A 27,886-nucleotide genomic window follows, 5' to 3' on the forward strand; every position below is an offset into this window, starting at 1 on the left:
CAGAACTGGACACAGTATTCCAGACGAGGCCAGAACAAGGCAGAGCAGAGAGGGATAACGACTTCATGTGATCTAGACTCTATGCTTCTGATAATACATCCTACAACTGTTTGCTTTTCTTGCTGCTGTATCACGCTGTTAACTCCTGTGCAGTCTGTAATCTATTAGTATACCCAAGTCTTTATCACACGTGCTGTTGCTTAGTTCTATTCCTCCCATTCTGTAGATGTAATTTTCATTTTTCTTGCCTAGATGTAGACTCTTACATTTCTCTCTGATAAATACCATTCTATTAGTTGTTGCCCATTGTTACAGCTTATCTAGATCCTCCTGAAACCTCTCTCTCTCTCTCTTCTGTAGTGTCAGCTATCCCTCCTAGCTTTACATCATCTGCAAATTTATTTAGTTTACCTTCACTTCCCTGGAGGAAACAGTGTAGGAATTAGTTGCTGACTGTGAGAAGGTCTCCATCATTCATGGTCATAGGAACTTCCCCTACAATTCACCCCTGTCTAATATATGGGCAAAGAAAAGCTATTATCCTCTGTTATCAGTCACTCCAGACTGAGGGCATGATAACATTACATCAGATGATTGCAGATTATTGCTCCCTGTTATCAGCTGGAGGGGCTAAATGTAAGATGGGGCCACAAGCGGAGACATTATAGGGTTCAGACTCTTTTCTCTCTCTTTCTTGCTGTTTTTGGTCCATAAATCTGATGTAACAGCAACAAAGATGAAATCTCCGTATGACTGAGTAACAAGGAGAATCCTTCACCTTACCTATTACTAGAGCAGAGATAATAGGGGACAGCAGAGATAACAGAGGATGGCAGAGATAATAAAGAACAGCAGAGATAATAAGGGACAGCAGAGATAATAGGGGACAGCAGAGATAATAGGAGACAGCAGATATAATAGAGGGCAGCAGAGATAAGAGGGGACAGCACAGATAATAGGGGAAAGCAGAGATAAGAGGGGACATCAGAGATAATAGGGGACAGCAGATATAATAGGGGAAAACAGAGAAAAGAGAGATAAAAGGGGACAACACAGATAATAGGGAACAACAGAGATAAGAGGGGACAGCAGAGATAATAGAGAACAGCAGAGATAAGAGGGGACAGCAGAGATAATAGAGAACAGCAGAGATAAGAGGGGACAGCAGAGATAATAGGAGACAGCAGATATAATAGAGGGCAGCAGAGATAAGAGGGGACAGCACAGATAATAGGGGAAAGCAGAGATAAGAGGGGACATCAGAGATAATAGGGGACAGCAGATATAATAGGGGAAAACAGAGAAAAGAGAGATAAAAGGGGACAACACAGATAATAGGGAACAACAGAGATAAGAGGGGACAGCAGAGATAATAGAGAACAGCAGAGATAAGAGGGGACAGCAGAGATAATAGAGAACAGCAGAGATAAGAGGGGCTATAACAACTAGTAGAGGTGCACCTGTCATTACATTAGTAACTTATTTTTTGCAACAATTTCTAGCCAAGAAAATGCTGCTCTGGTTGTGACTGGAGTACACAATATAAATCAAGATCAGCAAAAGAAAAGATTTACAAAATGTCTCTTCTCCGGATGTGAGATGACTTTTTCCATGTCTGTTCCTCTTCTTCCCCCAGGATGAATCTTCTGCGGTCTCTGATTCTGCTGGGATCTGTGGCTCTTACTCTGGGTCTGGGATGTGACTCTGCACCTGGAGATGAGATCCTGTCCACACCCCAGACTACAGGTTGGTCATTTATCTGGTCTGAAGGGTTGGATGTAGACACACCATGATGCTGGGCCAGGGTCACCACCACTCTGCATCCACCAAGGGCAAACACTGAAGGACAATACTAATTCTATACCGTTACTATTGGCATTCTAGTAGCGTGAATTGTGCTCTAGATGTTCCCATGAGGACGCGGTTATGTAGACACAATATAGTGTGTTCTTTTAGTTTGGGGAGAGTGAAGGACACAGCAGTAGACACCTTTTCATCTTGGATGAAACACCTCCACCTCTTACATTTCTCTGTCCACATTATTTCTCTTTGTGACTTCTTTTGAGTTTGGAAGGACAGGAGCACCAGAAGGGACAGCAGGACTCACATATCAGCTCCATATGATTGAAACCTCTTCTGTTCTTATTTCCTCAGTCTTCAATATAGCAAAAAAGGGAGAAGCCTCTCAGGTGTCTGACTTCCAACATGAGATAATGGGATATGCCAAAAATGCCATAGATGGTGGCAAAGACACCAATTACTTCATGGGCTCCTGCACTTACACCAATAAAGTGAACGATCCGTGGTGGAAGCTGGACCTGAAACAGGCCTACAAGATATTATATGTCGTTCTAACAAACAGGATGGACTATGGTACAGAGAGGCTTTTGGGGGCTGAAGTCCGAATCGGGAACTCCTCCGACAACAACAACCCTTTGTAAGTTTGTTTTAGATGTCAATAACTCATTTTCCACAATCAAGAAACAATGTCCTATCTTTTGTTCCCCCATAATGCCCCACCTTGTGCTTCTCCACAATATCCTATCTTGTGTTCTTTTATAATGTCCTATGTTATCTTTCTCCACAATGTCCTATCTCGTGTATTTGTACAATGTTTCATCTTGGGTTCTTTCACAATCTCCCATCTTGTATTCCTCCACAATATCCCTTCTTGGGTTCATCCAAAATGTCCCATCTTGTGATTCTCCACAATATCCCATCTTGTGATTCTCCATATTGTCCCATCCTGTGATTCTCCGTATTGTCCCATCCTGTGATTCTCCATAATGTCCCATCTTGTGATTCTCCATAATGTCCCATCTTGTGATTCTCCACAATATCCCATCTTGTGATTCTCCATATTGTCCCATCTTGTGATTCTCCATAATGTCCCATCTTGTGATTCTCCACAATATCCCATCTTGTGATTCTCCACAATGTCCCATCTTGTGATTCTCCACAATGTCCCATCTTGTGATTCTCCACAATGTCCCATCTTGTGATTCTCCATAATGTCCCATCTTGTGATTCTCCATAATGTCCCATCTTGTGATTCTCCACAATATCCCATCTTGTGATTCTCCATAATGTCCCATCTTGTGATTCTCCATAATGTCCCATCTTGTGATTCTCCATAATGTCCCATCTTGTGATTATCCACAATATCCCATCTTGTGATTCTCCATAATGTCCCATCTTGAGATTCTCCATAATGTCCCATCTTGTGATTCTCCATAATGTCCCATCTTGTGTTTGTCTAGAACGTCTCCAGACATTGTTCAAAACCCTCTGTCAAATGTCTTTCCACAGTGTACTTTCCATATTTCACATATGTTTGCATAATGTACATTTTTTTTATGGTCAATTGACTTTTTACTCGTTTTCCTAAGCATGAGAACTGTGGTGGAACGTGCAACTGATCATCACAAGGTTTTGCTGGTTTTCTCCTCCAGATGCGGTACGGTCAGAAATGTTACATCTGCCACCTTGTCCTTTTGCTGTAACGGGATGATAGGTCGATATGTCAGTGTGGTGATCCCCGGACGCTCCGAGTACCTTTCGCTGTGCGAGGTCGAGGTTTATACTGACTTAGACTGCACCCCAACAGGTCTGAACATTGTAATAAAATTATATGTCTTTATCTTTGGACACTACACTGCTGTTGCTTTGGCTCTATGTGTTCTCCGAACGGCACTGTTATGTTGGCATGATTATTATTATTATTTATTATTATAGCGCCATTTATTCCATGTGAGGAGGGGTATACATAATAAAAAACAAGTACAACAATCTTAATACAAGTGATGACTGGCACAGGAGGAGAGAGGACCCTGCCTGCGAGGGCTCCCAATCTACAAGGGATGGGTGAGGATTCAGTAGGCGAGGGTAGAGCTGGTCGTGCAGCGGTTTGGTGGATCGGTGGTTACTGCAGGTTCTAGGCTTGTCGGAAGAGGTAGGTCTTCAGATTCTTTTTGAAGGTTTCCATGGTAGGCGGGAGTCTGATATGTTGGGGTAGAGAGTTCCAGTCTTGTATTCGATTGTGGTAAGAAGAGATAAGAGGGGAGCAGAGAAGGAGATCTTGTGAGGATCGGAGGTTGCGTGCAGGTAAGTACCGGGAGACGAGGTCATAGATGTATGGAGGAGACAGGTTGTGGATGGCTTTGTATGTCATGGTTAGGGTTTTGAACTGGAGTTTTTGGGTAATGGGGAGCCAGTGCAGGATTGACAGAGGGGAGAGGCCGGGGAATAGCGGAGGGACAGGTGGATTAGTCGAGCAGCAGAGTTTAAGATAGATTGGAGGGGCACAAGAGTGTTAGAGGGAAGGCCACAGAGCAGGAGGTAGCAGTAGTGAAGACAGGAGATGATGAGGGCATGGACTAGGGTTTTTGCAGATTCTAGGTTGAGGAATGTATGGATCCGAGAGATGTTTTTGAGTTGAAGTCGGCAGGAAGTGGAAAGGGCTTGGAAATGTGGTTTGAAGGAGACAACAGAGACAAGAATTACACTGAGGCAGCAAGCTTGTGGGCCTGGGGAGAGTGGGCAGCCATTTACTTTAATGGATAGGTTTGTTGGGAGAGTCGAGTGAGATGGGGGAAAGATGATAAATTATGTTTTGTCCGTGTAAAGTTTCAGAAATCTAGCGGAGAAGGATGAAATAACGGACAGACATTGAGGGATTTTGGTTAGTAGGCAGGTGATATCTGGTCCAGAGATGTAGATCTGTGTCATCAGCATAGAGATGATACTGAAAGCTGTGAGATTCTATGAGCTGTCCCAGATCGAAGGTGTAAATGGAGAAGAGCAGGGGCCCTAGGACTGAACCTTGCGGGACTCCAACAGATAGGGGGTGAGGTGAGGAGGTGGTGTGTGAGGGGGAGACGCTGAATGTCCAGTCTGTTAGGTATGATGTGATCCAAGATAGGGCCGTGTCAGTGATACCAAGAGATGAGAGGGTCTGTAGTAATAAGGAATGGTCCACTGGGTCAAAGGCAGAGGACAGGTCCAGGAGGAGGAGGACAGAGTAGTGTCAGTGTCACTTGGCTTTGGCAGTCAGCAGGTCATTGGTGACCTTAGAGCAGTTTCAGTAGAGTCATGCAGCCAGAAGCCAGATTGTAAGGGGTCAAAGAAGGAGCAGGAAAAGAGGTGGGAGGACAGTTTGAAATGGACACGTTGTTCCAGTAGTTTTGAGGCAAAGGGGAGAAGTGATATAGGGCGATAGCTAGATACAAAGGATGGGTCAAGAGAGGGCTTTTTGAGGATGGGTGTCAGGCATGTTTGAAGCATGAGGGGAAAGCACCAGTTGTTAGTGACAGGTTGAAGAGATGGGTTAGAGTTGGGATGAAGACTGTGGTGAGGTTGGAGTTAAAGTGGGATGGGATCGGGTCAAGGGCACAGGTGGTGAGATGTGATCTCGAGAGTAGGGCGGAAAGTTGGTCTCCTATAATGGTGGAGATAGATAGATGATAGATGGTAAGCTTTTTCTTTTTGGTGGAATAAAGGACACAACAGATGGCATCATGAGTTACTGGATCTGAAAGTGGATCCTTACTTTTTATTAAAAAACACCTCTCCCTGTTCATACATCCACTTTTCAGGCCATATGTCTTCTCCTTGTGACTTCTTTTGGGTGTAGATTAAAAACAATGGGCATCATAACTCCCATGTCAGCTCCATATGATTAAGCCTACTCTGGACTTATTTCCGCAGGTTCAAATATAGCAATAAATGGAGAAGCCTCGCAGGAGTCTGACTTACAAAATCCGATAATGGGATACGCCAAAAATGCCATAGATGGCGGCAAAGACACCGATTACCAAAAAGGCTCCTGCACTCACACCAATCAGACCAGAAGTGCCTGGTGGAAGCTGGACCTGAAGCAGATCTACAAGATCTCAAATGTCGTCCTAACAAACAGGATGGACTGTTGTAAAGAGAGGCTGATGGGGGCCGAGGTCCGAATCGGGAACTCCCCCAACAACGTCAACCCGGTGTAAGTTTGTGTTAGGCGCCAGTAATTCACTCTACACAATGAAACAACCAGTATGTTTAGGTTTGTGCTTCTGCAATGTGAGTGTCTCGAGAATTGGCCTGGCCTTTATTTTTTCACTATGTCCTGTCTTCCATTTCAAAAGAATGGCCTGTCTTATTTCTATAGAATACATGCAGTATGTGCCAAGCCGCACACGGGCTGTGATCGGCGTCCTGTACGTTTAGCATTTCACTATTGTTTCCTTGTGCATGAGCTCTATACAGTAGGTCAGTGTTCCTTTATATTCAATGCTCATGCTTGTGTATGTCATCAATGCTGCGCATAAGCGTGGGCCATTTTACAAGAGTGAAATTTAGAGAGGCAATTCTTCTAGGGCTGATATTGACATCCATCCCTTTAAGTATTTCCTTTGCACATGCGTCAACCACAAGTAACCTGTTATTCTTTTGCTCTGCTGGTTTATTATCATGCAGTATATAATGGTATAATCCTCAAAGCTGTGTTTACCCCTGATGAAGCTGCACTGTTTTGCTGTGCCAGTTGTTTCAGAGCACCAGGTTCCTTGTTCTGTCCTCACTGCATAAGGCAGACTTTATTTGCAGCTTATACAGACAGCTAAACCGCTATACCGGGGTCCAATAAGGAGACTGTAGGTTGAGTCTCCACAGTATTCACGGTAGAAAATGAAATGCCGAGAGACAAAGAAAACCCGATATTAAGGGTCACCAATCTAACCCAAGAAGAGGGGCGAAACCGGCTACATAAGATTACAATAGATAAATCTCCGGGTCCGGATGGCATACACCCACGAGTAGTGTTGAGCATTCCGATACTGCAAATATCGGGTATCGGCCGATATTCGCTGTATCGGAATTCCGCTACAGAGTACCGATATTTTTTCTATATCGGATACCGGAATCGGAAGTTCCCATAATGCAATGAGCCCGCTCAATTTGATTCAGCCAATGAGAATCCTCAGAAGTGTGGGCACATCCTGTTAGGCATGTAGGCATGTTGGCATGGCTGTGATTGGCTGCGGAAATGATGTCATCATGATGCGTGGTCTGTGCGGGCCTGCCGGTGGTCTGTACGGGCCTCTCGGGAGCCTGTGCGGGCTGTCGGTGGTCTGTGCCGGCTGCCGGTGGTCTGTGCGGGCCTGCCGGTGGTCTTGTGTGTGTGTGCAGGCATCGTCCGATGGGACTACAAGTCCCATCGGGCGATGCCTGCTGCACTGACAGTGTTTGACACATTAGCCAATGATGGGACAGTAGTAGTCCCATCATCCGGCTAATGTGTTGAATGTAAAAAAAAATATATATATATATATATACATACTTCATATATACTACATACATAACATACATACTACATTCATACAACATACATATATACTACATACTACATACATGCTACATATATACTACATTCATACAACATACATACTACATGCTACATACATACTACATACATACATACTACATATATACTACATTCATACTACATTCATACATACTACATATATACTACATTCATACACCATACATATATACTACATACATACTACATTCATACTACATTCATACATACTACATATATACTACATTCATACACCATACATACATGCTACATACATACTACATTCATACAACATACAATATTCATACAACATACATATATACTACATATATACTACATTCATACATACTACATACATGCTACATACATACTACATACATACTACATACATACTACATACATACATACTACATACATACTACATTCATACTACATTCATACATACTACATATATACTACATTCATACACCATACATACATACTACATACATACTACATTCATACAACATACAATATTCATACAACATACATATATACTACATATATACTACATTCATACATACTACATACATACATACTACATATATACTACATTCATACAACATACATATATACTACATACATACTACATTCATACATACTACATACATACTACATACATACATACTACATACATACTACATTCATACTACATTCATACATACTACATATATACTACATTCATACATACTACATACATACTACATACATACTACATACATACTACATACATACATACTACATACATACTACATTCATACTACATTCATACATACTACATATATACTACATTCATACACCATACATACATACTACATACATACTACATTCATACAACATACAATATTCATACAACATACATATATACTACATATATACTACATTCATACATACTACATACATACTACATACATACATACTACATATATACTACATTCATACAACATACATATATACTACATACATACTACATTCATACTACATTCATACATACTACATATATACTACATTCATACAACATACATATATACTACATACATACTACATTCATACTACATTCATACATACTACATACATACTACATACATACATACTACATATATACTACATTCATACAACATACATATATACTACATACATACTACATTCATACTACATTCATACATACTACATATATACTACATTCATACACCGTACATACATGCTACATACATACTACATTCATACAACATACAATATTCATACAACATACATATATACTACATATATACTACATTCATACATACTACATACATACTACATACATACTACATACATACATACTACATATATACTACATTCATACATACTACATACATACTACATACATACTACATACATACTACATACATACTACATACATACATACTACATTCATACATACTACATATATACTACATTCATACACCATACATACATACTACATACATACTACATTCATACAACATACAATATTCATACAACATACATATATACTACATATATACTACATTCATACATACTACATACATACTACATACATACATACTACATATATACTACATTCATACAACATACATATATACTACATACATACTACATTCATACTACATTCATACATACTACATATATACTACATTCATACACCATACATATATACTACATACATACTACATACATGCTACATACATACTACATACATACATACTACATATATACATTCATACACCATACATACATGCTACATACATACTACATACATACTACATACATACATACATACTACATATATACTACATTCATACAACATACATATATACTACATACATACTACATTCATACTACATTCATACATACTACATACATACAACATACATACATACTACATACATACTACATTCATACAACATACAATATTCATACAACATACATATATACTACATATATACTACACTCATACATACTACATACATACTACATACATACTACATACATACTACATACATACATACTACATATATACTACATTCATACAACATACATATATACTACATACATACTACATTCATACTACATTCATACATACTACATATATACTACATTCATACACCATACATATATACTACATACATACTACATACATACTACATACATACATACTACATACATACTACATTCATACATACTACATATATACTACATTCATACACCATACATACATACTACATACATACTACATTCATACAACATACAATATTCATACAACATACATATATACTACATATATACTACATTCATACATACTACATACATACTACATACATACATACTACATATATACTACATTCATACAACATACATATATACTACATATATACTACACTCATACATACTACATACATACTACATACATACTACATACATACTACATACATACTACATATATACTACATTCATACAACATACATATATACTACATACATACTACATACATACTACATACATACATACTACATATATACTACATTCATACACCATACATATATACTACATACATACTACATACATACTACATACATACATACTACATACATACTACATTCATACTACATTCATACATACTACATATATACTACATTCATACACCATACATACATACTACATACATACTACATTCATACAACATACAATATTCATACAACATACATATATACTACATATATACTACATTCATACATACTACATACATACTACATACATACTACATACATACATACTACATATATACTACATTCATACAACATACATATATACTACATACATACTACATTCATACTACATTCATACATACTACATATATACTACATTCATACACCATACATATATACTACATACATACTACATACATACTACATTCATACATACTACATATATACTACATTCATACACCATACATACATGCTACATACAACATACATACTACATACATACTACATTCATACAACATACAATATTCATACAACATACATATATACTACATATACACTACATTCATAAATACTACATACATACTACATTCATACAACATACAACATTCATACAACATACATATATATACAACATACATATATACTACATACATACAACATTCATACAACATACATATATACAACATACATATATACTACATACATACTACATTCATACAACATACATACTACATACATGCTACATATATACAACATTCATACAGCATATATACAACATTCATACAACATACATGCTACATATATACTACATTCATACAACATACATACTACATATATACAACATTCATACTACATACATACCACATACATGCTACATATATACTACATTCATACAACATACATACTACATACATGCTACATATATACAACATTTATACAGCATACATACTACATACATACTACATACATACTTCATATATACTACATTCATGCAACATATATACAACATTCATACAACATACATACATACTACATATATACTACATTCATACTACATGCATACAACATATATACTACATTCATACAACATACAGTGGGGAAAAAAAGTATTTAGTCAGTCAGCAATAGTGCAAGTTCCACCACTTAAAAAGATGAGAGGCGTCTGTAATTTACATCATAGGTAGACCTCAACTATGGGAGACAAACTGAGAAAAAAAAATCCAGAAAATCACATTGTCTGTTTTTTTTTTCATTTTATTTGCATATTATGGTGGAAAATAAGTATTTGGTCACAAACAAAATTTCATCTCAATACTTTGTGATATATCCTTTGTTGGCAATGACAGAGGTCAAACGTTTTCTGTAAGTCTTCACAAGGTTGCCACACACTGTTGTTGGTATGTTGGCCCATTCCTCCATGCAGATCTCCTCTAGAGCAGTGATGTTTTTGGCTTTTCGCTTGGCAACACGGACTTTCAACTCCCTCCAAAGGTTTTCTATAGGGTTGAGATCTGGAGACTGGCTAGGCCACTCCAGGACCTTGAAATGCTTCTTACGAAGCCACTCCTTCGTTGCCCTGGCGGTGTGCTTTGGATCATTGTCATGTTGAAAGACCCAGCCACGTTTCATCTTCAATGCCCTTGCTGATGGAAGGAGGTTTGCACTCAAAATCTCACGATACATGGCCCCATTCATTCTTTCATGTACCCGGATCAGTCGTCCTGGCCCCTTTGCAGAGAAACAGCCCCAAAGCATGATGTTTCCACCACCATGCTTTACAGTAGGTATGGTGTTTGATGGATGCAACTCAGTATTCTTTTTCCTCCAAACACGACAAGTTGTGTTTCTACCAAACAGTTCCAGTTTGGTTTCATCAGACCATAGGACATTCTCCCAAAACTCCTCTGGATCATCCAAATGCTCTCTAGCAAACTTCAGACGGGCCCGGACATGTACAGGCTTAAGCAGTGGGACAAGTCTGGCACTGCAGGATCTGAGTCCATGGTGGCGTAGTGTGTTACTTATGGTAGGCCTTGTTACATTGGTCCCAGCTCTCTGCAGTTCATTCACTAGGTCCCCCCGCGTGGTTCTGGGATTTTTGCTCACCGTTCTTGTGATCATTCTGACCCCACGGGGTGGGATTTTGCGTGGAGCACCAGATCGAGGGAGATTATCAGTGGTCTTGTATGTCTTCCATTTTCTAATTATTGCTCCCACAGTTGATTTCTTCACTCCAAGCTGGTTGGCTATTGCAGATTCAGTCTTCCCAGCCTGGTGCAGGGCTACAATTTTGTTTCTGGAGTCCTTTGACAGCTCTTTGGTCTTCACCATAGTGGAGTTTGGAGTCAGACTGTTTGAGGGTGTGCACAGGTGTCTTTTTATACTGATAACAAGTTTAAACAGGTGCCATTACTACAGGTAATGAGTGGAGGAAAGAGGAGACTCTTAAAGAAGAAGTTACAGGTCTGTGAGAGCCAGAAATCTTGATTGCTTGTTTCTGACCAAATACTTATTTTCCACAATAATATGCAAATAAAATGAAAAAAAAACAGACAATGTGATTTTCTGGATTTTTTTTTCTCAGTTTGTCTCCCATAGTTGAGGTCTACCTATGATGTAAATTACAGACCCCTCTCATCTTTTTAAGTGGTGGAACTTGCACTATTGCTGACTGACTAAATACTTTTTTTCCCCACTGTACATATATACTGCATACATACTACATAAATACTGCATACAATACATTCATACAATATATATAGACATACAGTACATATCACAGAGTACATACTCACCATTACTTGTCACATTGTTCCCCGAAGTCAGTGTCATATATGAAAGAAATTAGAAAAAAACAAACCACCAAATACTCCCTGATCCGCAGATATCCACGAGTGAGTGTCCCACGCCGATTTCCCGTGGAGAACAGCAGCATCAGCTGATGCGACCGCTGTCTAGGGGCTTCAGTAATCCAATGACGGGAGGTAGGTATCCTTCCGCACTGTATTCCTCCGCCACTTTAAAAAAAATAGTCCCTAGTCTCACTTTATGGCAAAAGCTGCCTGGAAACTTTCTCACACAGCTTTTGCCATAAAGTAAGACTAGGGACTATTTTTTTTACAGTGGCGGAAAAATACAGTGCGGAAGGATACCTACCTTCCGACATTGGATTATTGAAGCCCCTAGAGAGCGGTTGCATCAGCTGATGCTGCTGTTCCCCACGGGAGATCGTCGTGGGACACTCACGGATTTCTGTGGATCAGGGAGTATATGGCTTGTTTGTTATTTTCATATTTTCTCATAGATGACACTGGCTGCGGGGAACAATGTGACAAGTGATGGTGAGTATGTACTCTGTTATATGTACTGTACGTCTATATGTATGTATTGTATGAATGTATTGTATGCAGTATATATGTATGCTGTATGAATGTAGTATACATGTAGTATGTAGTATATATGTATGTATGTTGTAAGAATGTAGTATATATGTAGCATGTATGTTGTATGTATGTATGTTGTATGAATGTAGTATATATGTAGCATGTATGTTGTATGAATGTAGTATATATGAAGTATGCAGCATGTATGTATGTTGTATGAATGTAGTATATATGTAGCATGTATGTTGTATGTAGTATGTATGTATGTTGTATGAATGTAGTATATATGTAGTATGTATGTTGTATGTATGTATGAATGTAGTATATATGTAGCATGTATGTATGTAGTATGTATGTATGTTGTATGAATGTAGTATGTATGTAGTATGTATGTTGTATGAATGTAGTATGTAGCATGTATGTTGTATGTAGTATGTATGTATGTAGTATATATGTAGTATGTATGTAGTATGTATGTATGTTGTATGAATGTAGTATGTAGCATGTATGTTGTATGTAGTATATATGTAGTATGTATGTTGTATGTATGTATGTATGAATGTAGTATATATGTAGCATGTATGTAGTATGTATGTTGTATGAATGTAGTATATATGAAGTATGCAGCATGTATGTATGTTGTATGAATGTAGTATATATGTAGCATGTATGTATGTTGTATGAATGTAGTATATATGTAGCATGTACAGTGGGGAAAAAAGTATTTAGTCAGTCAGCAATAGTGCAAGTTCCACCACTTAAAAAGATGAGAGGCGTCTGTAATTTACATCATAGGTAGACCTCAACTATGGGAGACAAACTGAGAAAAAAAATCCAGAAAATCACATTGTCTGTTTTTTTTTCATTTTATTTGCATATTATGGTGGAAAATAAGTATTTGGTCAGAAACAAAATTTCATCTCAATACTTTGTGATATATCCTTTGTTGGCAATGACAGAGGTCAAACGTTTTCTGTAAGTCTTCACAAGGTTGCCACACACTGTTGTTGGTATGTTGGCCCATTCCTCCATGCAGATCTCCTCTAGAGCAGTGATGTTTTTGGCTTTTCGCTTGGCAACACGGACTTTCAACTCCCTCCAAAGGTTTTCTATAGGGTTGAGATCTGGAGACTGGCTAGGCCACTCCAGGACCTTGAAATGCTTCTTACGAAGCCACTCCTTCGTTGCCCTGGCGGTGTGCTTTGGATTATTGTCATGTTAAAAGACCCAGCCACGTTTCATCTTCAATGCCCTTGCTGATGGAAGGAGGTTTGCACTCAAAATCTCACGATACATGGCCCCATTCATTCTTTCATATACCCCGATCAGTCGTCCTGGCCCCTTGGCAGAGAAACAGCCCCAAAGCATGATGTTTCCACCACCATGCTTTACAGTAGGTATGGTGTTTGATGGATGCAACTCAGTATTCTTTTTCCTCCAAACACGACAAGTTGTGTTTCTACCAAACAGTTCCAGTTTGGTTTCATCAGACCATAGGACATTCTCCCAAAACTCCTCTGGATCATCCAAATGCTCTCTAGCAAACTTCAGACGGGCCCGGACATGTACAGGCTTAAGCAGTGGGACACGTCTGGCAGTGCAGGATCTGAGTCCTTGGTGGCGTAGTGTGTTGCTTATGGTAGGCCTTGTTACATTGGTCCCAGCTCTCTGCAGTTCATTCACTAGGTCCCCCCGCGTGGTTCTGGGATTTTTGCTCACCGTTCTTGTGATCATTCTGACCCCACGGGGTGGGATTTTGCGTGGAGCACCAGATCGAGGGAGATTATCAGTGGTCTTGTATGTCTTCCATTTTCTAATTATTGCTCCCACAGTTGATTTCTTCACTCCAAGCTGGTTAGCTATTGCAGATTCAGTCTTCCCAGCCTGGTGCAGGGCTACAATTTTGTTTCTGGTGTCCTTTGACAGCTCTTTGGTCTTCACCATAGTGGAGTTTGGAGTCAGACTGTTTGAGGGTGTGCACAGGTGTCTTTTTATACTGATAACAAGTTTAAACAGGTGCCATTACTACAGGTAATGAGTGGAGGAAAGAGGAGACTCTTAAAGAAGAAGTTACAGGTCTGTGAGAGCCAGAAATCTTGATTGCTTGTTTCTGACCAAATACTTATTTTCCACCATAATATGCAAATAAAATGAAAAAAAAACAGACAATGTGATTTTCTGGATTTTTTTTTCTCAGTTTGTCTCCCATAGTTGTGGTCTACCTATGATGTAAATTACAGACGCCTCTCATCTTTTTAAGTGGTGGAACTTGCACTATTGCTGACTGACTAAATACTTTTTTTCCCCACTGTATGTAGTATGTATGTGTGTTGTATGAATTGTAGGGATTTGACTCGCTTAGGTGCAGCGGGAGACAAACATGAGGCACGTTCCTTTAAAATTTCACCAGGTTTATTACTCCATAAACCATAGACAGCATAACACTGAAATGTAAGCTTCACTTCAGGCAAAGGAACAGAAATGTCCGTGGCTTCAGACTCGGACTGAGAGTCTCAGCACATGCTGGGAGCTGTAGTCCTCCCCATATACACTCTCTGTAGTGTCCCACCTGGACACATGGAAGTCTGTCCACACTCAGACAGACTCCCTCCACTCTCTCACATGTGCCAAACACCTCAATTACATAGCCCTGTAACCACACCCACAGGTGATCACATGGCTATGACATCACTAAAGGTTGTATTGACACACAGGTTTCCCTGACACAGTGTAACAGAAAGATCAGCAGTACCTCTGCTGATCAATACACCCTGGAGCCTGCATCCCAAGGCCACCCACCTTGAGACCCATAATGGTCATTTAGGACCCTGCTCCTGTTACCACACTGAATGTGCCTGTACACCCGTCCTGGGACACCCACACAGCGCCCCCTAGCCGACACAGTGGTAACTACACCACAGAATGTAGTATATATGTAGTATGTATGTTGTATGTAGTATGTATGTATGAATGTAGTATATATGTAGTATGTATGTAGTATTTATGAATGTTGTATGTAGCATGTATGGTGTATGTAGCATGTATGTAGTATGTATGTTGTATGAATGTAGTATCTATGTAGCATGTATGTAGTATGTAGTATGTATGTATGAATGTAGTATATATGTAGTATGTATGTATGTAGTATGTAGCATGTATGTTGTATGTAGTATGTATGTATGTTGTATGAATGTAGTATATATGTAGTATGTATGTTGTATGTATGAATGTAGTATGTATGTATGTTGTATGAATGTAGTATGTAGTATGTTGTATGAATGTAGTATATATGTAGTATGTATGTATGTATGTATGAATGTAGTATATATGTAGTATGTATGTAGTATGTATGAATGTAGTATGTAGCATGTATGTTGTATGTAGCATGTATGTATGTTGTATGAATGTAGTATATATGTAGCATGTATGGTGTATGTTGTATGAATGTAGTATGTAGCATGTATGTATGTTGTATGAATGTAGTATATATGTAGCATGTATGTTGTATGTAGTATGTATGTTGTATGAATGTAGTATATATGTAGCATGTATGTAGTATGTATGTATGAATGTAGTATGTAGCATGTATGTTGTATGTAGTATGTATGCATGTTATATGAATGTAGTATATATGTAGCATGTATGTTGTATGTAGTATGTATGTTGTATGAATGTAGTATATATGTAGCATGTATGGTGTATGTTGTATGAATGTAGTATGTAGCATGTATGTATGTTGTATGAATGTAGTATATATGTAGCATGTATGTTGTATGTAGTATGTATGTTGTATGAATGTAGTATATATGTAGCATGTATGTAGTATGTATGTATGAATGTAGTATGTAGCATGTATGTTGTATGTAGTATGTATGCATGTTGTATGAATGTAGTATATATGTAGCATGTATGTTGTATGTAGTATGTATGTTGTATGAATGTAGTATATATGTAGCATGTATGTAGTATGTATGTATGTATGTAATATGTATGTATGAATGTAGTATATATGTAGTATGTATGTATGTATGAATGTAGTATATATGTAGTATGTATGTATGTAGTATGTAGCATGTATGTTGTATGTAGTATGTATGTATGTTGTATGAATGTAGTATGTAGTATGTTGTATGAATGTAGTATATATGTTGTATGTATGAATGTAGTATATATGTATGTTGTATGAATGTAGTATATATGTAGTATGTATGTTGTATGTAGTATGTATGTATGTAGTATGTAGCATGTATGTTGTATGTAATATGTATGTATGTTGTATGAATGTAGTATGTAGTATGAATGTAGTATATATGTAGTATGTATGTATGTTGTATGAATGTAGTATATATGTAGTATGTATGTTGTATGTAGTATGTATGTATGTTGTATGAATGTAGTATGTAGCATGTATGTTGTATGTAGTATGTATGTATGTTGTATGAATGTAGTATATATGTAGTATGTAAGTAGTATGTATGTATGAATGTAGTATGTAGCATGTATGTTGTATGTAGTATGTATGTATGTTGTATGAATGTAGTATATATGTAGTATGTCTGTAGTATGTATGTATGTTGTATGAATGTAGTATATATGTAGCATGTATGTTGTATGTATGTATGAATGTAGCATATATGTAGCATGTATGTAGTATGTATGTTGCATGAATGTAGTATATATGAAGTATGCAGCATGTATGTATGTTGTATGAATGTAGTATATATGTAGTATGTATGTTGTATGTAGTATGTATGCATGTTGTATGAATGTAGTATATATGTAGCATGTATGTAGTATGCATGTATGTTGTATGAATGTAGTATGTAGCATGTATGTTGTATGTAGTATGTATGTTGTATGAATGTAGTATATATGTAGCATGTATGTAGTATGTATGTATGAATTTAGTATGTAGCATGTATGTTGTATGTATTATGTATGTATGTTGTATGAATGTAGTATATATGTAGTATGTATGTTGTATGTAGTATGTATGTATGTTGTATGAATGTAGTATATATGTAGTATGTATGTTGTATGTAGTATATATGTATGTATGAATGTAGTATATATGTAGTATGTATGTAGTATGTATGTATGAATGTAGTATGTAGCATGTATGTTGTATGTAGTATGAATGTATGTTGTATGAATGTAGTATATATGTAGTATGTATGTATGTTGTATGAATGTAGTATGTAGTATGAATGTAGTATATATGTAGTATGTATGTATGTTGTATGAATGTAGTATATATGTAGTATGTATGTTGTATGTAGTATGTATGTATGTTGTATGAATGTAGTATGTAGCATGTATGTTGTATGTAGTATGTATGTATGTTGTATGAATGTAGTATATATGTAGTATGTATGTTGTATGTAGTATGAATGTAGTATATATGTAGTATGTAAGTAGTATGTATGTATGAATGTAGTATGTAGCATGTATGTTGTATGTAGTATGTATGTATGTTGTATGAATGTAGTATATATGTAGTATGTCTGTAGTATGTATGTATGTTGTATGAATGTAGTATATATGTAGCATGTATGTTGTATGTATGTATGAATGTAGCATATATGTAGCATGTATGTAGTATGTATGTTGCATGAATGTAGTATATATGAAGTATGCAGCATGTATGTATGTTGTATGAATGTAGTATATATGTAGTATGTATGTTGTATGTAGTATGTATGCATGTTGTATGAATGTAGTATATATGTAGCATGTATGTAGTATGCATGTATGTTGTATGAATGTAGTATGTAGCATGTATGTTGTATGTAGTATGTATGTTGTATGAATGTAGTATATATGTAGCATGTATGTAGTATGTATGTATGAATTTAGTATGTAGCATGTATGTTGTATGTATTATGTATGTATGTTGTATGAATGTAGTATATATGTAGTATGTATGTTGTATGTAGTATGTATGTATGTTGTATGAATGTAGTATATATGTAGTATGTATGTTGTATGTAGTATATATGTATGTATGAATGTAGTATATATGTAGTATGTATGTAGTATGTATGTATGAATGTGGTATGTAGCATGTATGTTGTATGTAGTATGTATGTATGAATGTAGTATATATGTAGTATGTCTGTAGTATGTATGTTGTATGAATGTAGTATATATGTAGCATGTATGTTGTATGTATGTATGAATGTAGTATATATGTAGCATGTTTGTAGTATGTATGTTGTATGAATGTAGTATATATGAAGTATGCAGCATGTATGTATGTTGTATGAATGTAGTATATATGTAGTATGCATGTTGTATGAATGTAGTATATATGTAGTATGTATGTAGCATGTAGTATGTATGTTGTATGAATGTAGTATGTATGTAGCATGTATGTTGTATGTAGTATGTATGTATGTTGTATGAATGTAGTATATATGTAGTATGTATGTTGTATGTAGTATGTATGTATGAATGTAGTATATATGTAGTATGTATGTAGTATGTATGAATGTAGTATGTAGAATGTATGTTGTATGTAGCATGTATGTATGTTGTATGAATGTAGTATATATGTAGCATGTATGTTGTATGTTGTATGAATGTAGTATGTAGCATGTATGTATGTTGTATGAATGTAGTATATATGTAGCATGTATGTTGTATGTAGTATGTATGTTGTATGAATGTAGTATATATGTAGCATGTATGTAGTATGTATGAATGTAGTATATATGTAGTATGTATGTAGTATGTATGAATGTAGTATGTAGCATGTATGTTGTATGTAGTATGTATGCATGTTGTATGAATGTAGTATATATGTAGCATGTATGTTGTATGTAGTATGTATGTTGTATGAATGTAGTATATATGTAGCATGTATGTAGTATGTAGTATGTATGTATGTATGAATGTAGTATATATGTAGTATGTATGTATGTAGTATGTAGCATGTAGTATGTATGTATGTTGTATGAATGTAGTATGTAGTATGTTGTATGAATGTAGTATATATGTAGTATGTATGTTGTATGTAGGTATGTATGTATGAATGTAGTATATATGTAGTATGTATGTATGTATGAATGTAGTATGTATGTTGTATGAATGTAGTATATATGTAGTATGTATGTTGTATGTAGTATGTATGTTGTATGAATGTAGTATGTAGCATGTATGTTGTATGTAGTATGTATGCATGTTGTATGAATGTAGTATATATGTAGTATGTATGTTGTATGTAGTATGTATGTAGTATGTATGTATGAATGTAGTATGTAGCATGTATGTTGTATGTAGTATGTATGTATGTTGTATGAATGTAGTATATATGTAGTATGTCTGTAGTATGTATGTATGTTGTATGAATGTAGTATATATGTAGCATGTATGTTGTATGTATGTATGAATGTAGTATATATGTAGCATGTATGTAGTATGTATGTTGCATGAATGTAGTATATATGAAGTATGCAGCATGTATGTATGTTGTATGAATGTAGTATATATGTAGTATGTATGTTGTATGTATGTATGTTGTATGAATGTAGTATATATGTAGCATGTATGTTGTATGTATGTATGAATGTAGTATATATGTAGCATGTATGTAGTATGTATGTTGCATGAATGTAGTATATATGAAGTATGCAGCATGTATGCATGTTGTATGAATGTAGTATATATGTAGCATGTATGTAGTATGTATGTATGAATTTAGTATGTAGCATGTATGTTGTATGTAGTATGTATGTTGTATGAATGTAGTATATATGTAGTATGTATGTTGTATGTAGTATGTATGTATGTTGTATGAATGTAGTATATATGTAGTATGTATGTTGTATGTAGTATGTATGTATGAATGTAGTATATATGTAGTATGTATGTAGTATGTATGTATGAATGTAGTATGTAGCATGTATGTTGTATGTAGTATGAATGTAGTATATATGTAGTATGTATGTTGTATGTAGTATGTATGTATGAATGTAGTATATATGTAGTATGTATGTAGTATGTATGTATGAATGTGGTATGTAGCATGTATGTTGTATGTAGTATGTATGTATGAATGTAGTATATATGTAGTATGTCTGTAGTATGTATGTATGTTGTATGAATGTAGTATATATGTAGCATGTATGTTGTATGTATGTATGAATGTAGTATATATGTAGCATGTATGTAGTATGTATGTTGTATGAATGTAGTATATATGAAGTATGCAGCATGTATGTATGTTGTATGAATGTAGTATATATGTAGTATGTATGTTGTATGTAGTATGTATGCATGTTGTATGAATGTAGTATATATGTAGCATGTATGTAGTATGTATGTATGTATGTTGTATGAATGTAGTATGTAGTATGTGTGTTGTATGTAGTATGTATGTATGTTGTATGAATGTAGTATATATGTAGCATGTATGTAGTATGTAGTATGTATGTAATATGTATGTATTATGTATGTTGTATGTAGTATGTATGTTGTATGAATGTAGTATATATGTAGCATGTATGTAGTATGTATGTATGTTGTATGAATGTAGTATGTAGTATGTGTGTTGTATGTAGTATGTATGCATGTTGTATGAATGTAGTATATATGTAGCATGTATGTAGTATGTATGTATGTTGTATGAATGTAGTATGTAGTATGTGTGTTGTATGTAGTATGTATGTATGTTGTATTAATGTAGTATATATGTAGCATGTATGTAGTATGTAGTATGTATGTAATATGTATGTAGTATGTATGTTGTATGTAGTATGTATGTTGTATGAATGTAGTATATATGTAGCATGTATGCAGTATGTATGTATGTTGTATGAATGTAGTATATATGTAGCATGTATGTAGTATGTAGTATGTATGTAATATGTATGTAGTATGTATGTTGTATGTAGTATGTATGTTGTATGAATGTAGTATATATGTAGCATGTATGTAGTATGTATGTATGTTGTATGAATGTAGGATGTAGTATGTGTGTTGTATGTAGTATGTATGCATGTTGTATGAATGTAGTATATATGTAGCATGTATGTAGTATGTAGTATGTATGTAATATGTATGTAGCATGTATGTTGTATGTAGTATGTATGTTGTATGAATGTAGTATATATGTAGCATGTATGTAGTATGTAGTATGTATGTATGAATGTAGTATATATGTAGCATGTATGTAGTATTTATGTATGTATGAATGTAGTATATATGTAGCATGTATGTAGTATGTATGTATGTATGAATGTAGTATATATGTAGCATGTATGTAGTATGTATGTATGTTGTATGAATGTAGTATGTAGTATGTGTGTTGTATGTAGTATGTATGTATGTTGTATGAATGTAGTATATATGTAGCATGTATGTAGTATGTAGTATGTATGTATGTATGAATGTAGTATATATGTAATATGTATGTAGTATGTATGTATGTATGAATGTAGTATGTAGCATGTATGTTGTATGTAGTATGTATGTAGTATATATGTATGTTGTATGAATGTAGTATATATGTAGTATGTTGTATGTAGTATGTATGTATGTATGAATGTAGTATATATGTAATATGTATGTAGTATGTATGTATGTATGAATGTAGTATATATGTAGCATGTATGTAGTATGTATGTATGTATGAATGTAGTATATATGTAATATGTATGTAGTATGTATGTATGAATGTAGTATATATGTAGCATGTATGTAGTATGTATGTATGTTGTATGAATGTAGTATGTAGTATGTGTGTTGTATGTAGTATGTATGTATGTTGTATGAATGTAGTATATATGTAGCATGTATGTAGTATGTAGTATGTATGTAATATGTATGTAGCATGTATGTTGTATGTAGTATGTATGTTGTATGAATGTAGTATATATGTAGCATGTATGTAGTATGTAGTATGTATGTATGTATGAATGTAGTATATATGTAATATGTATGTAGTATGTATGTATGTATGAATGTAGTATGTAGCATGTATGTTGTATGTAGTATGTTGTATGAATGTAGTATATATGTAGTATGTTGTATGTAGTATGTATGTATGTATGAATGTAGTATATATGTAGTATGTATGTAGTATGTATGTATGAATGTAGTATGTAGCATGTATGTTGTATGTAGTATGAATGTAGTATATATGTAGTATGTATGTTGTATGTAGTATGTATGTATGTTGTATGAATGTAGTATGTAGCATGTATGTTGTATGTAGTATATATGTATATTGTATGAATGTAGTATCTATGTAGCATGTATGTAGTATATATGTATGTTGTATGAATGTAGTATGTCTGTAGTATGTATATATATTTTTTTTTTTACATTCAACACATTAGCCGGATGATGGGACTACTACTGTCCCATCATTCGCTAATGTGTCAATCACTGTCAGTGTAGCAGGCATCGCCCGATGGGACTTGTAGTCCCATCGGACGATGCCTGCACAGACACAAGACCCCTGGCAGGCCCATACAGACCGCCGGCAGCCGGCACAGGCCCCCAGCTGGCCGGCACAGACCACCGGCAGCCGGCACAGGCCCCCGAGAGGCCCGTACAGACCCACGGCAGCCGGCACAGACCACCGGCAGCCGGCACAGGCCCCCGGCAGGCCGGCACAGACCCCCGGCAGGCCGGCACAGACCACCGGCAGCTGACACAGGCCCCCGAGAGGCCCGTACAGACCACCGGCAGCCGGCACAAGCCCCGCGCCACACAAGAGGTTGGTACACAGAATGAGAATGCCGGGTCTGGGGGAAATGTGTGTAATGGGTAACTGTCTGAGTGATAGAAAGCAGAGGGGGGTTATAAATGGTATATTCTCTAACTGGGTCGCTGTGACCAGTGGGGACCGCAGGGGTCGGTGCTGGGACCTCTTCTCTTCAACATATTTATTAATGATCTGGTAGAAGGTTTACACAGTAAAATATCGATATTTGCAGATGATACAAAACTATGTAAAGCCGTCAATACAAGAGAAGATAGTATTCTGCTACAGATGGATCTGGATAAGTTGGGAACTTGGGCCGAAAGGTGACAGATGGGGTGTAACAATGATAAATGTAAGGTTATACACATGGGAAGAAGGAATCAATACCACCATCACACACTGAACGGGAAACCACTGGGTAAATCTGACATGGAGAAGGACTTGGGGATCCTATTTAATGATAAACTTACCTGGAGCAGCCAGTGCCAGGCAGCGGCTGCCAAGGGAAACAGGATCATGGGGTGCATTAAAAGAGGTCTGGGTACACATGAGAGCATTATACTGCCTCTGTACAAATCCCTGGTTACACCACACATGGAGCACTGTGTACAGTTTTGGGCACCGGTGCTCAGGAAGGATATAATGGAACTAGAGTGGGTACAAAGGAAGGCAACAAAATTAATAAAGGGGATGGGGGAACTACAATACCCAGAGAAGTTAGCAAAATTAGGATTATTGAGTCTAGAAAAAAGATGACTGAGGGGCGATCTAATAACCATGTATAAGTATATAAGGGGACAATACAAATATCTCTCCGAGGATCTGTTTATACCAAGGAAGGTGACGGTCACAAGGAGGCATTCTCTGCGTCTGGAGGAGAGAAGGTTTCTCCACCAACATAGAAGAGGATTCTTTACTGTTAGGGCAGTGGGAATCTGGAATTCCCTGCCTGAGGAGGTGGTGATGGCGAACTCAGTCGAAGGGTTCAGGAGAGGCCTGGATGTCTTCCTGGAGCGTAACAATATTGTATCTTACAGTTATTGTTAGGTTCTTTAGAAGGACGGAGATCTGGGGATTTATTCTGACAGAATTTTATAGGCTGAACTGGATGGACTAATGTCTTTATTCGGACTTACTAACTATGTTACTATCAGTCTGTGCTTTTATTGAACTTGATATATTGGCGTGATGAAACTGAAAACAATACGATATACATACAATCAGTACAGGGGCAGTAGAATACATATTATGCCTAGTACACTGTGAATGAACATTGCACACTAATGGCTGACCGGGGCGCAGGACGGATTAAACCAGGCTAAATAAGACAGGAATTCGCTACAGAATGCATGATTACGTACCAGCAATGCTATCACAATGGGAGAGGAAAAGGTGAGATACTTCCTAGATGCAGGCTGAAGGAAAATGGATGAACTGGAGGGAGAGCTAACCATAATGCTTTGCAAAGGCTACCATAATGCACTGCAAAAGGAGGGCAAGATTCAGGCATTCAAAGTGAAGGTAAAATAACCCTGTGATTATGACTCTGGTCTCTAGAGGGAGGCAAACACTGAGCACAAATACAGTATATATAAATTGCAGAAAACATTAACAACAAATAATCAGAGATTATAAATGGAATGTTGGAGACAGAGCATTCCTCTTCCCATTACATTTTACTCTTATGCACCATGTGCGATTACTTGTTTTTTGAAGCAATCGTTTCTTGTGACTGTCATCTTTACTCCTTAATGTATTACGTATAACTTTGCAATTTTTTTAGTATTATGCGTATGCGTCACCAAAACATGATAAATGTGGAAGAATCCGAAGCGGATCATGACAAAGCTTTGTTGGTTTCCTCCTCCAGGTGCGGCAAAGTTACGAATGTTACCTCTGCCACCTTGTCCTTCTGCTGTAACGACATGGAGGGTCGGTACGTCAGCGTAGTGATCCCCGGACGTGCGGAGTACCTGACACTGTGCGAGGTCGAGGTTTTTGGATACCCGGTCTGCATTCCAACAGGTCTGGACTTTGCATTAAAACAGTAATTATGTGCAGTTTTTATTGCCACTATGTGTTCACTTTTGTGCAGACGGGTTATATAGTAATCTGGTCGTTCTTGTTACCAGGTGGCACCATTTCCTCTTAGGTCTTAAAGAAGACAATGTTTTATGTTAAACCCCCTGCAGCTTTTTACGTTAATTTTTCAGCAACTTCGTCTTCTCTTCTGACATATTTTAGGCTAAAAAGGAAAATGAACATCAACAAGGGAGGTCAGGACTCACATTTATGCCTCTCACAACAGAAAGCTCTTCTGGTTTTATTTCCACAGGCCCCAATATAGCAATAAATGGAGAAGCCTCCCAGGTGTCTGTGTATTCGCATGCGATACTGGGATACGCCGCAAATGCCATAGATGGCAATAAAAACACTAATTTCTACAACAGAACCTGCACTCACACCAATAATCCGAAAAATCCCTGGTGGAAGCTGGACCTGAAACAGGCCTACAACATATGGAATGTCGTCCTGACCAACAGGATGGACTGTTGTCCGGAGCGCCTTCTGGGGGCCGAGGTCCGAATTGGGAACTCCCCCAACAACAGCAACCCGGTGTAAGTTCAGTTTAGGAGCCAATAATTCACTTTCCACTCTCATATATAAAATAACCACAAAGTCGCATTGTGTGTATTTCCAAGGTGTCCTCTGCTTTCTTGTGTTTCTCCAGAAAGTCCTCACTTGTTTCCCCACAACTTCCCATCTCACATTTTTCCAGAATCTGCCATCTTGTTCTTTCTTGCTGTCTCTCTACAATCTCCCATCTTGCGTTTCTAATGGATATCTCTTGGCTGGGGGAGTGGATGAGAGAACCCACTGACCCTCATGTCTACACAAAGGGTCACCTCCAGGATGTGTCCACAGTCCTGAGTCTGTGTTCTTCCACTATGTCTATTCTTTGTGCATTTTTTGTGTCCTTTACATTCATTAATGTAATTGCCATTTTCAGGGGGGGGGGGGTTATATTAAGACTTGACCTGGTGGAACTTGTAGTTGATCATCACAAAGTTTTCTTGGTTTTCTCCTCCAGGTGCGGTAAGATCTGTGCTTCCACATCTCTATTCTTGGTGTATGTGTTTTTGTGCCTGTAAGGCTGGGGTCACATTGCGTTATGGCAGTCAGTTAGATGGACTGCGTTACACTGCAGCATTACGTGGTGTAGCGCAGTCCGTTAATGCTGCCATTGACTCCCATTGTCGGGCGCATTCGCGATGTGCCGTCATTCAGTGACGGAGCCTCGGACGCGGGCTGCAGCGTCTGAGGCTCCGTCACCGCTAGCGCAGATGAATCATCTGTGCTAGTGGGTATAGAATAACGCGATCGCGTGATGCTATACAGTTAACGCAGCCCGTCAACGCTATGGATTGAACGGGCTGGGTAAACGCAATGTGAACCTAGACTTACAGTCTTTTTTAGGGGGGTTACATTAAGACTTGACCTGGTGGAATCTGATCTTGATCTTCACAAGGTTTTCTTGGTTTTCTCCTCCAGGTGCGGTAAGGTCGTAAACGTGATATCTGACACCTTGTCCTTCTGCTGTAATGGCATGGAGGGTCGGTACGTCAGCGTGGTGATCCCCGGACGCGCCGAGTACCTGACACTGTGCGAGGTCGAGGTTTATGGAGACCCGGTCAGTGACACTGAGAAGTATGAAGTCTGCTGGTAGCTGCCGAGTCCCAAGAACTTCAAAAGTTTCCGATTTGTTTCTTTATTAGTGTCGAGGTCTACAGAAATGACTGATCTTATTACTTGGGGCGTTTCCCGTTGTGCAAACACTTTTTCCTTCTAATCCCCAAACTTGTTACACAGTGAGGCTTCTACTGTTGGTGCGACAAAGCGA

The 27,886-nt window shown here is 37.2% G+C and overlaps 1 protein-coding gene across 1 annotated transcript; it reads left to right on the plus strand.

Annotated features, from left to right (window-relative positions):
* Positions 1-1,637: 1,637 nt before the first annotated feature.
* LOC141047974 (uncharacterized) lies at positions 1,638-27,877 on the plus strand. The gene is made up of 7 exons (XM_073543348.1): positions 1,638-1,714; positions 2,153-2,437; positions 3,453-3,607; positions 5,707-5,989; positions 25,856-26,010; positions 26,321-26,603; positions 27,538-27,877. The coding sequence occupies exons 1-7, from the start codon at positions 1,638-1,640 to the stop codon at positions 27,710-27,712; spliced, it is 1,413 nt and encodes a 470-aa protein (XP_073399449.1). The 3' UTR covers positions 27,713-27,877.
* Positions 27,878-27,886: the final 9 nt, after the last annotated feature.

The sequence above is a fragment of the Dendrobates tinctorius genome, unplaced genomic scaffold (assembly GCF_039654945.1).
Source record: "Dendrobates tinctorius isolate UK_male_01 unplaced genomic scaffold, ASM3965494v1 ptg000130l, whole genome shotgun sequence".
NCBI classification, from domain to species: domain Eukaryota; kingdom Metazoa; phylum Chordata; class Amphibia; order Anura; family Dendrobatidae; genus Dendrobates; species Dendrobates tinctorius.

What these genes read in the sequence shown, in the direction of transcription:
- LOC141047974 (XM_073543348.1), top strand. Translation starts at nt 1,638, where the DNA reads ATGAATCTTCTGCGGTCTCTGATTCTGCTGGGATCTGTGGCTCTTACT. An exon ending in TCCGACAACAACAACCCTTT is followed by an intron (nt 2,438 to 3,452) that starts GTAAGTTTGTTT and finishes TTTCTCCTCCAG; the next exon opens with ATGCGGTACGGTCAGAAATG. An exon ending in CTTAGACTGCACCCCAACAG is followed by an intron (nt 3,608 to 5,706) that starts GTCTGAACATTG and finishes TTATTTCCGCAG; the next exon opens with GTTCAAATATAGCAATAAAT.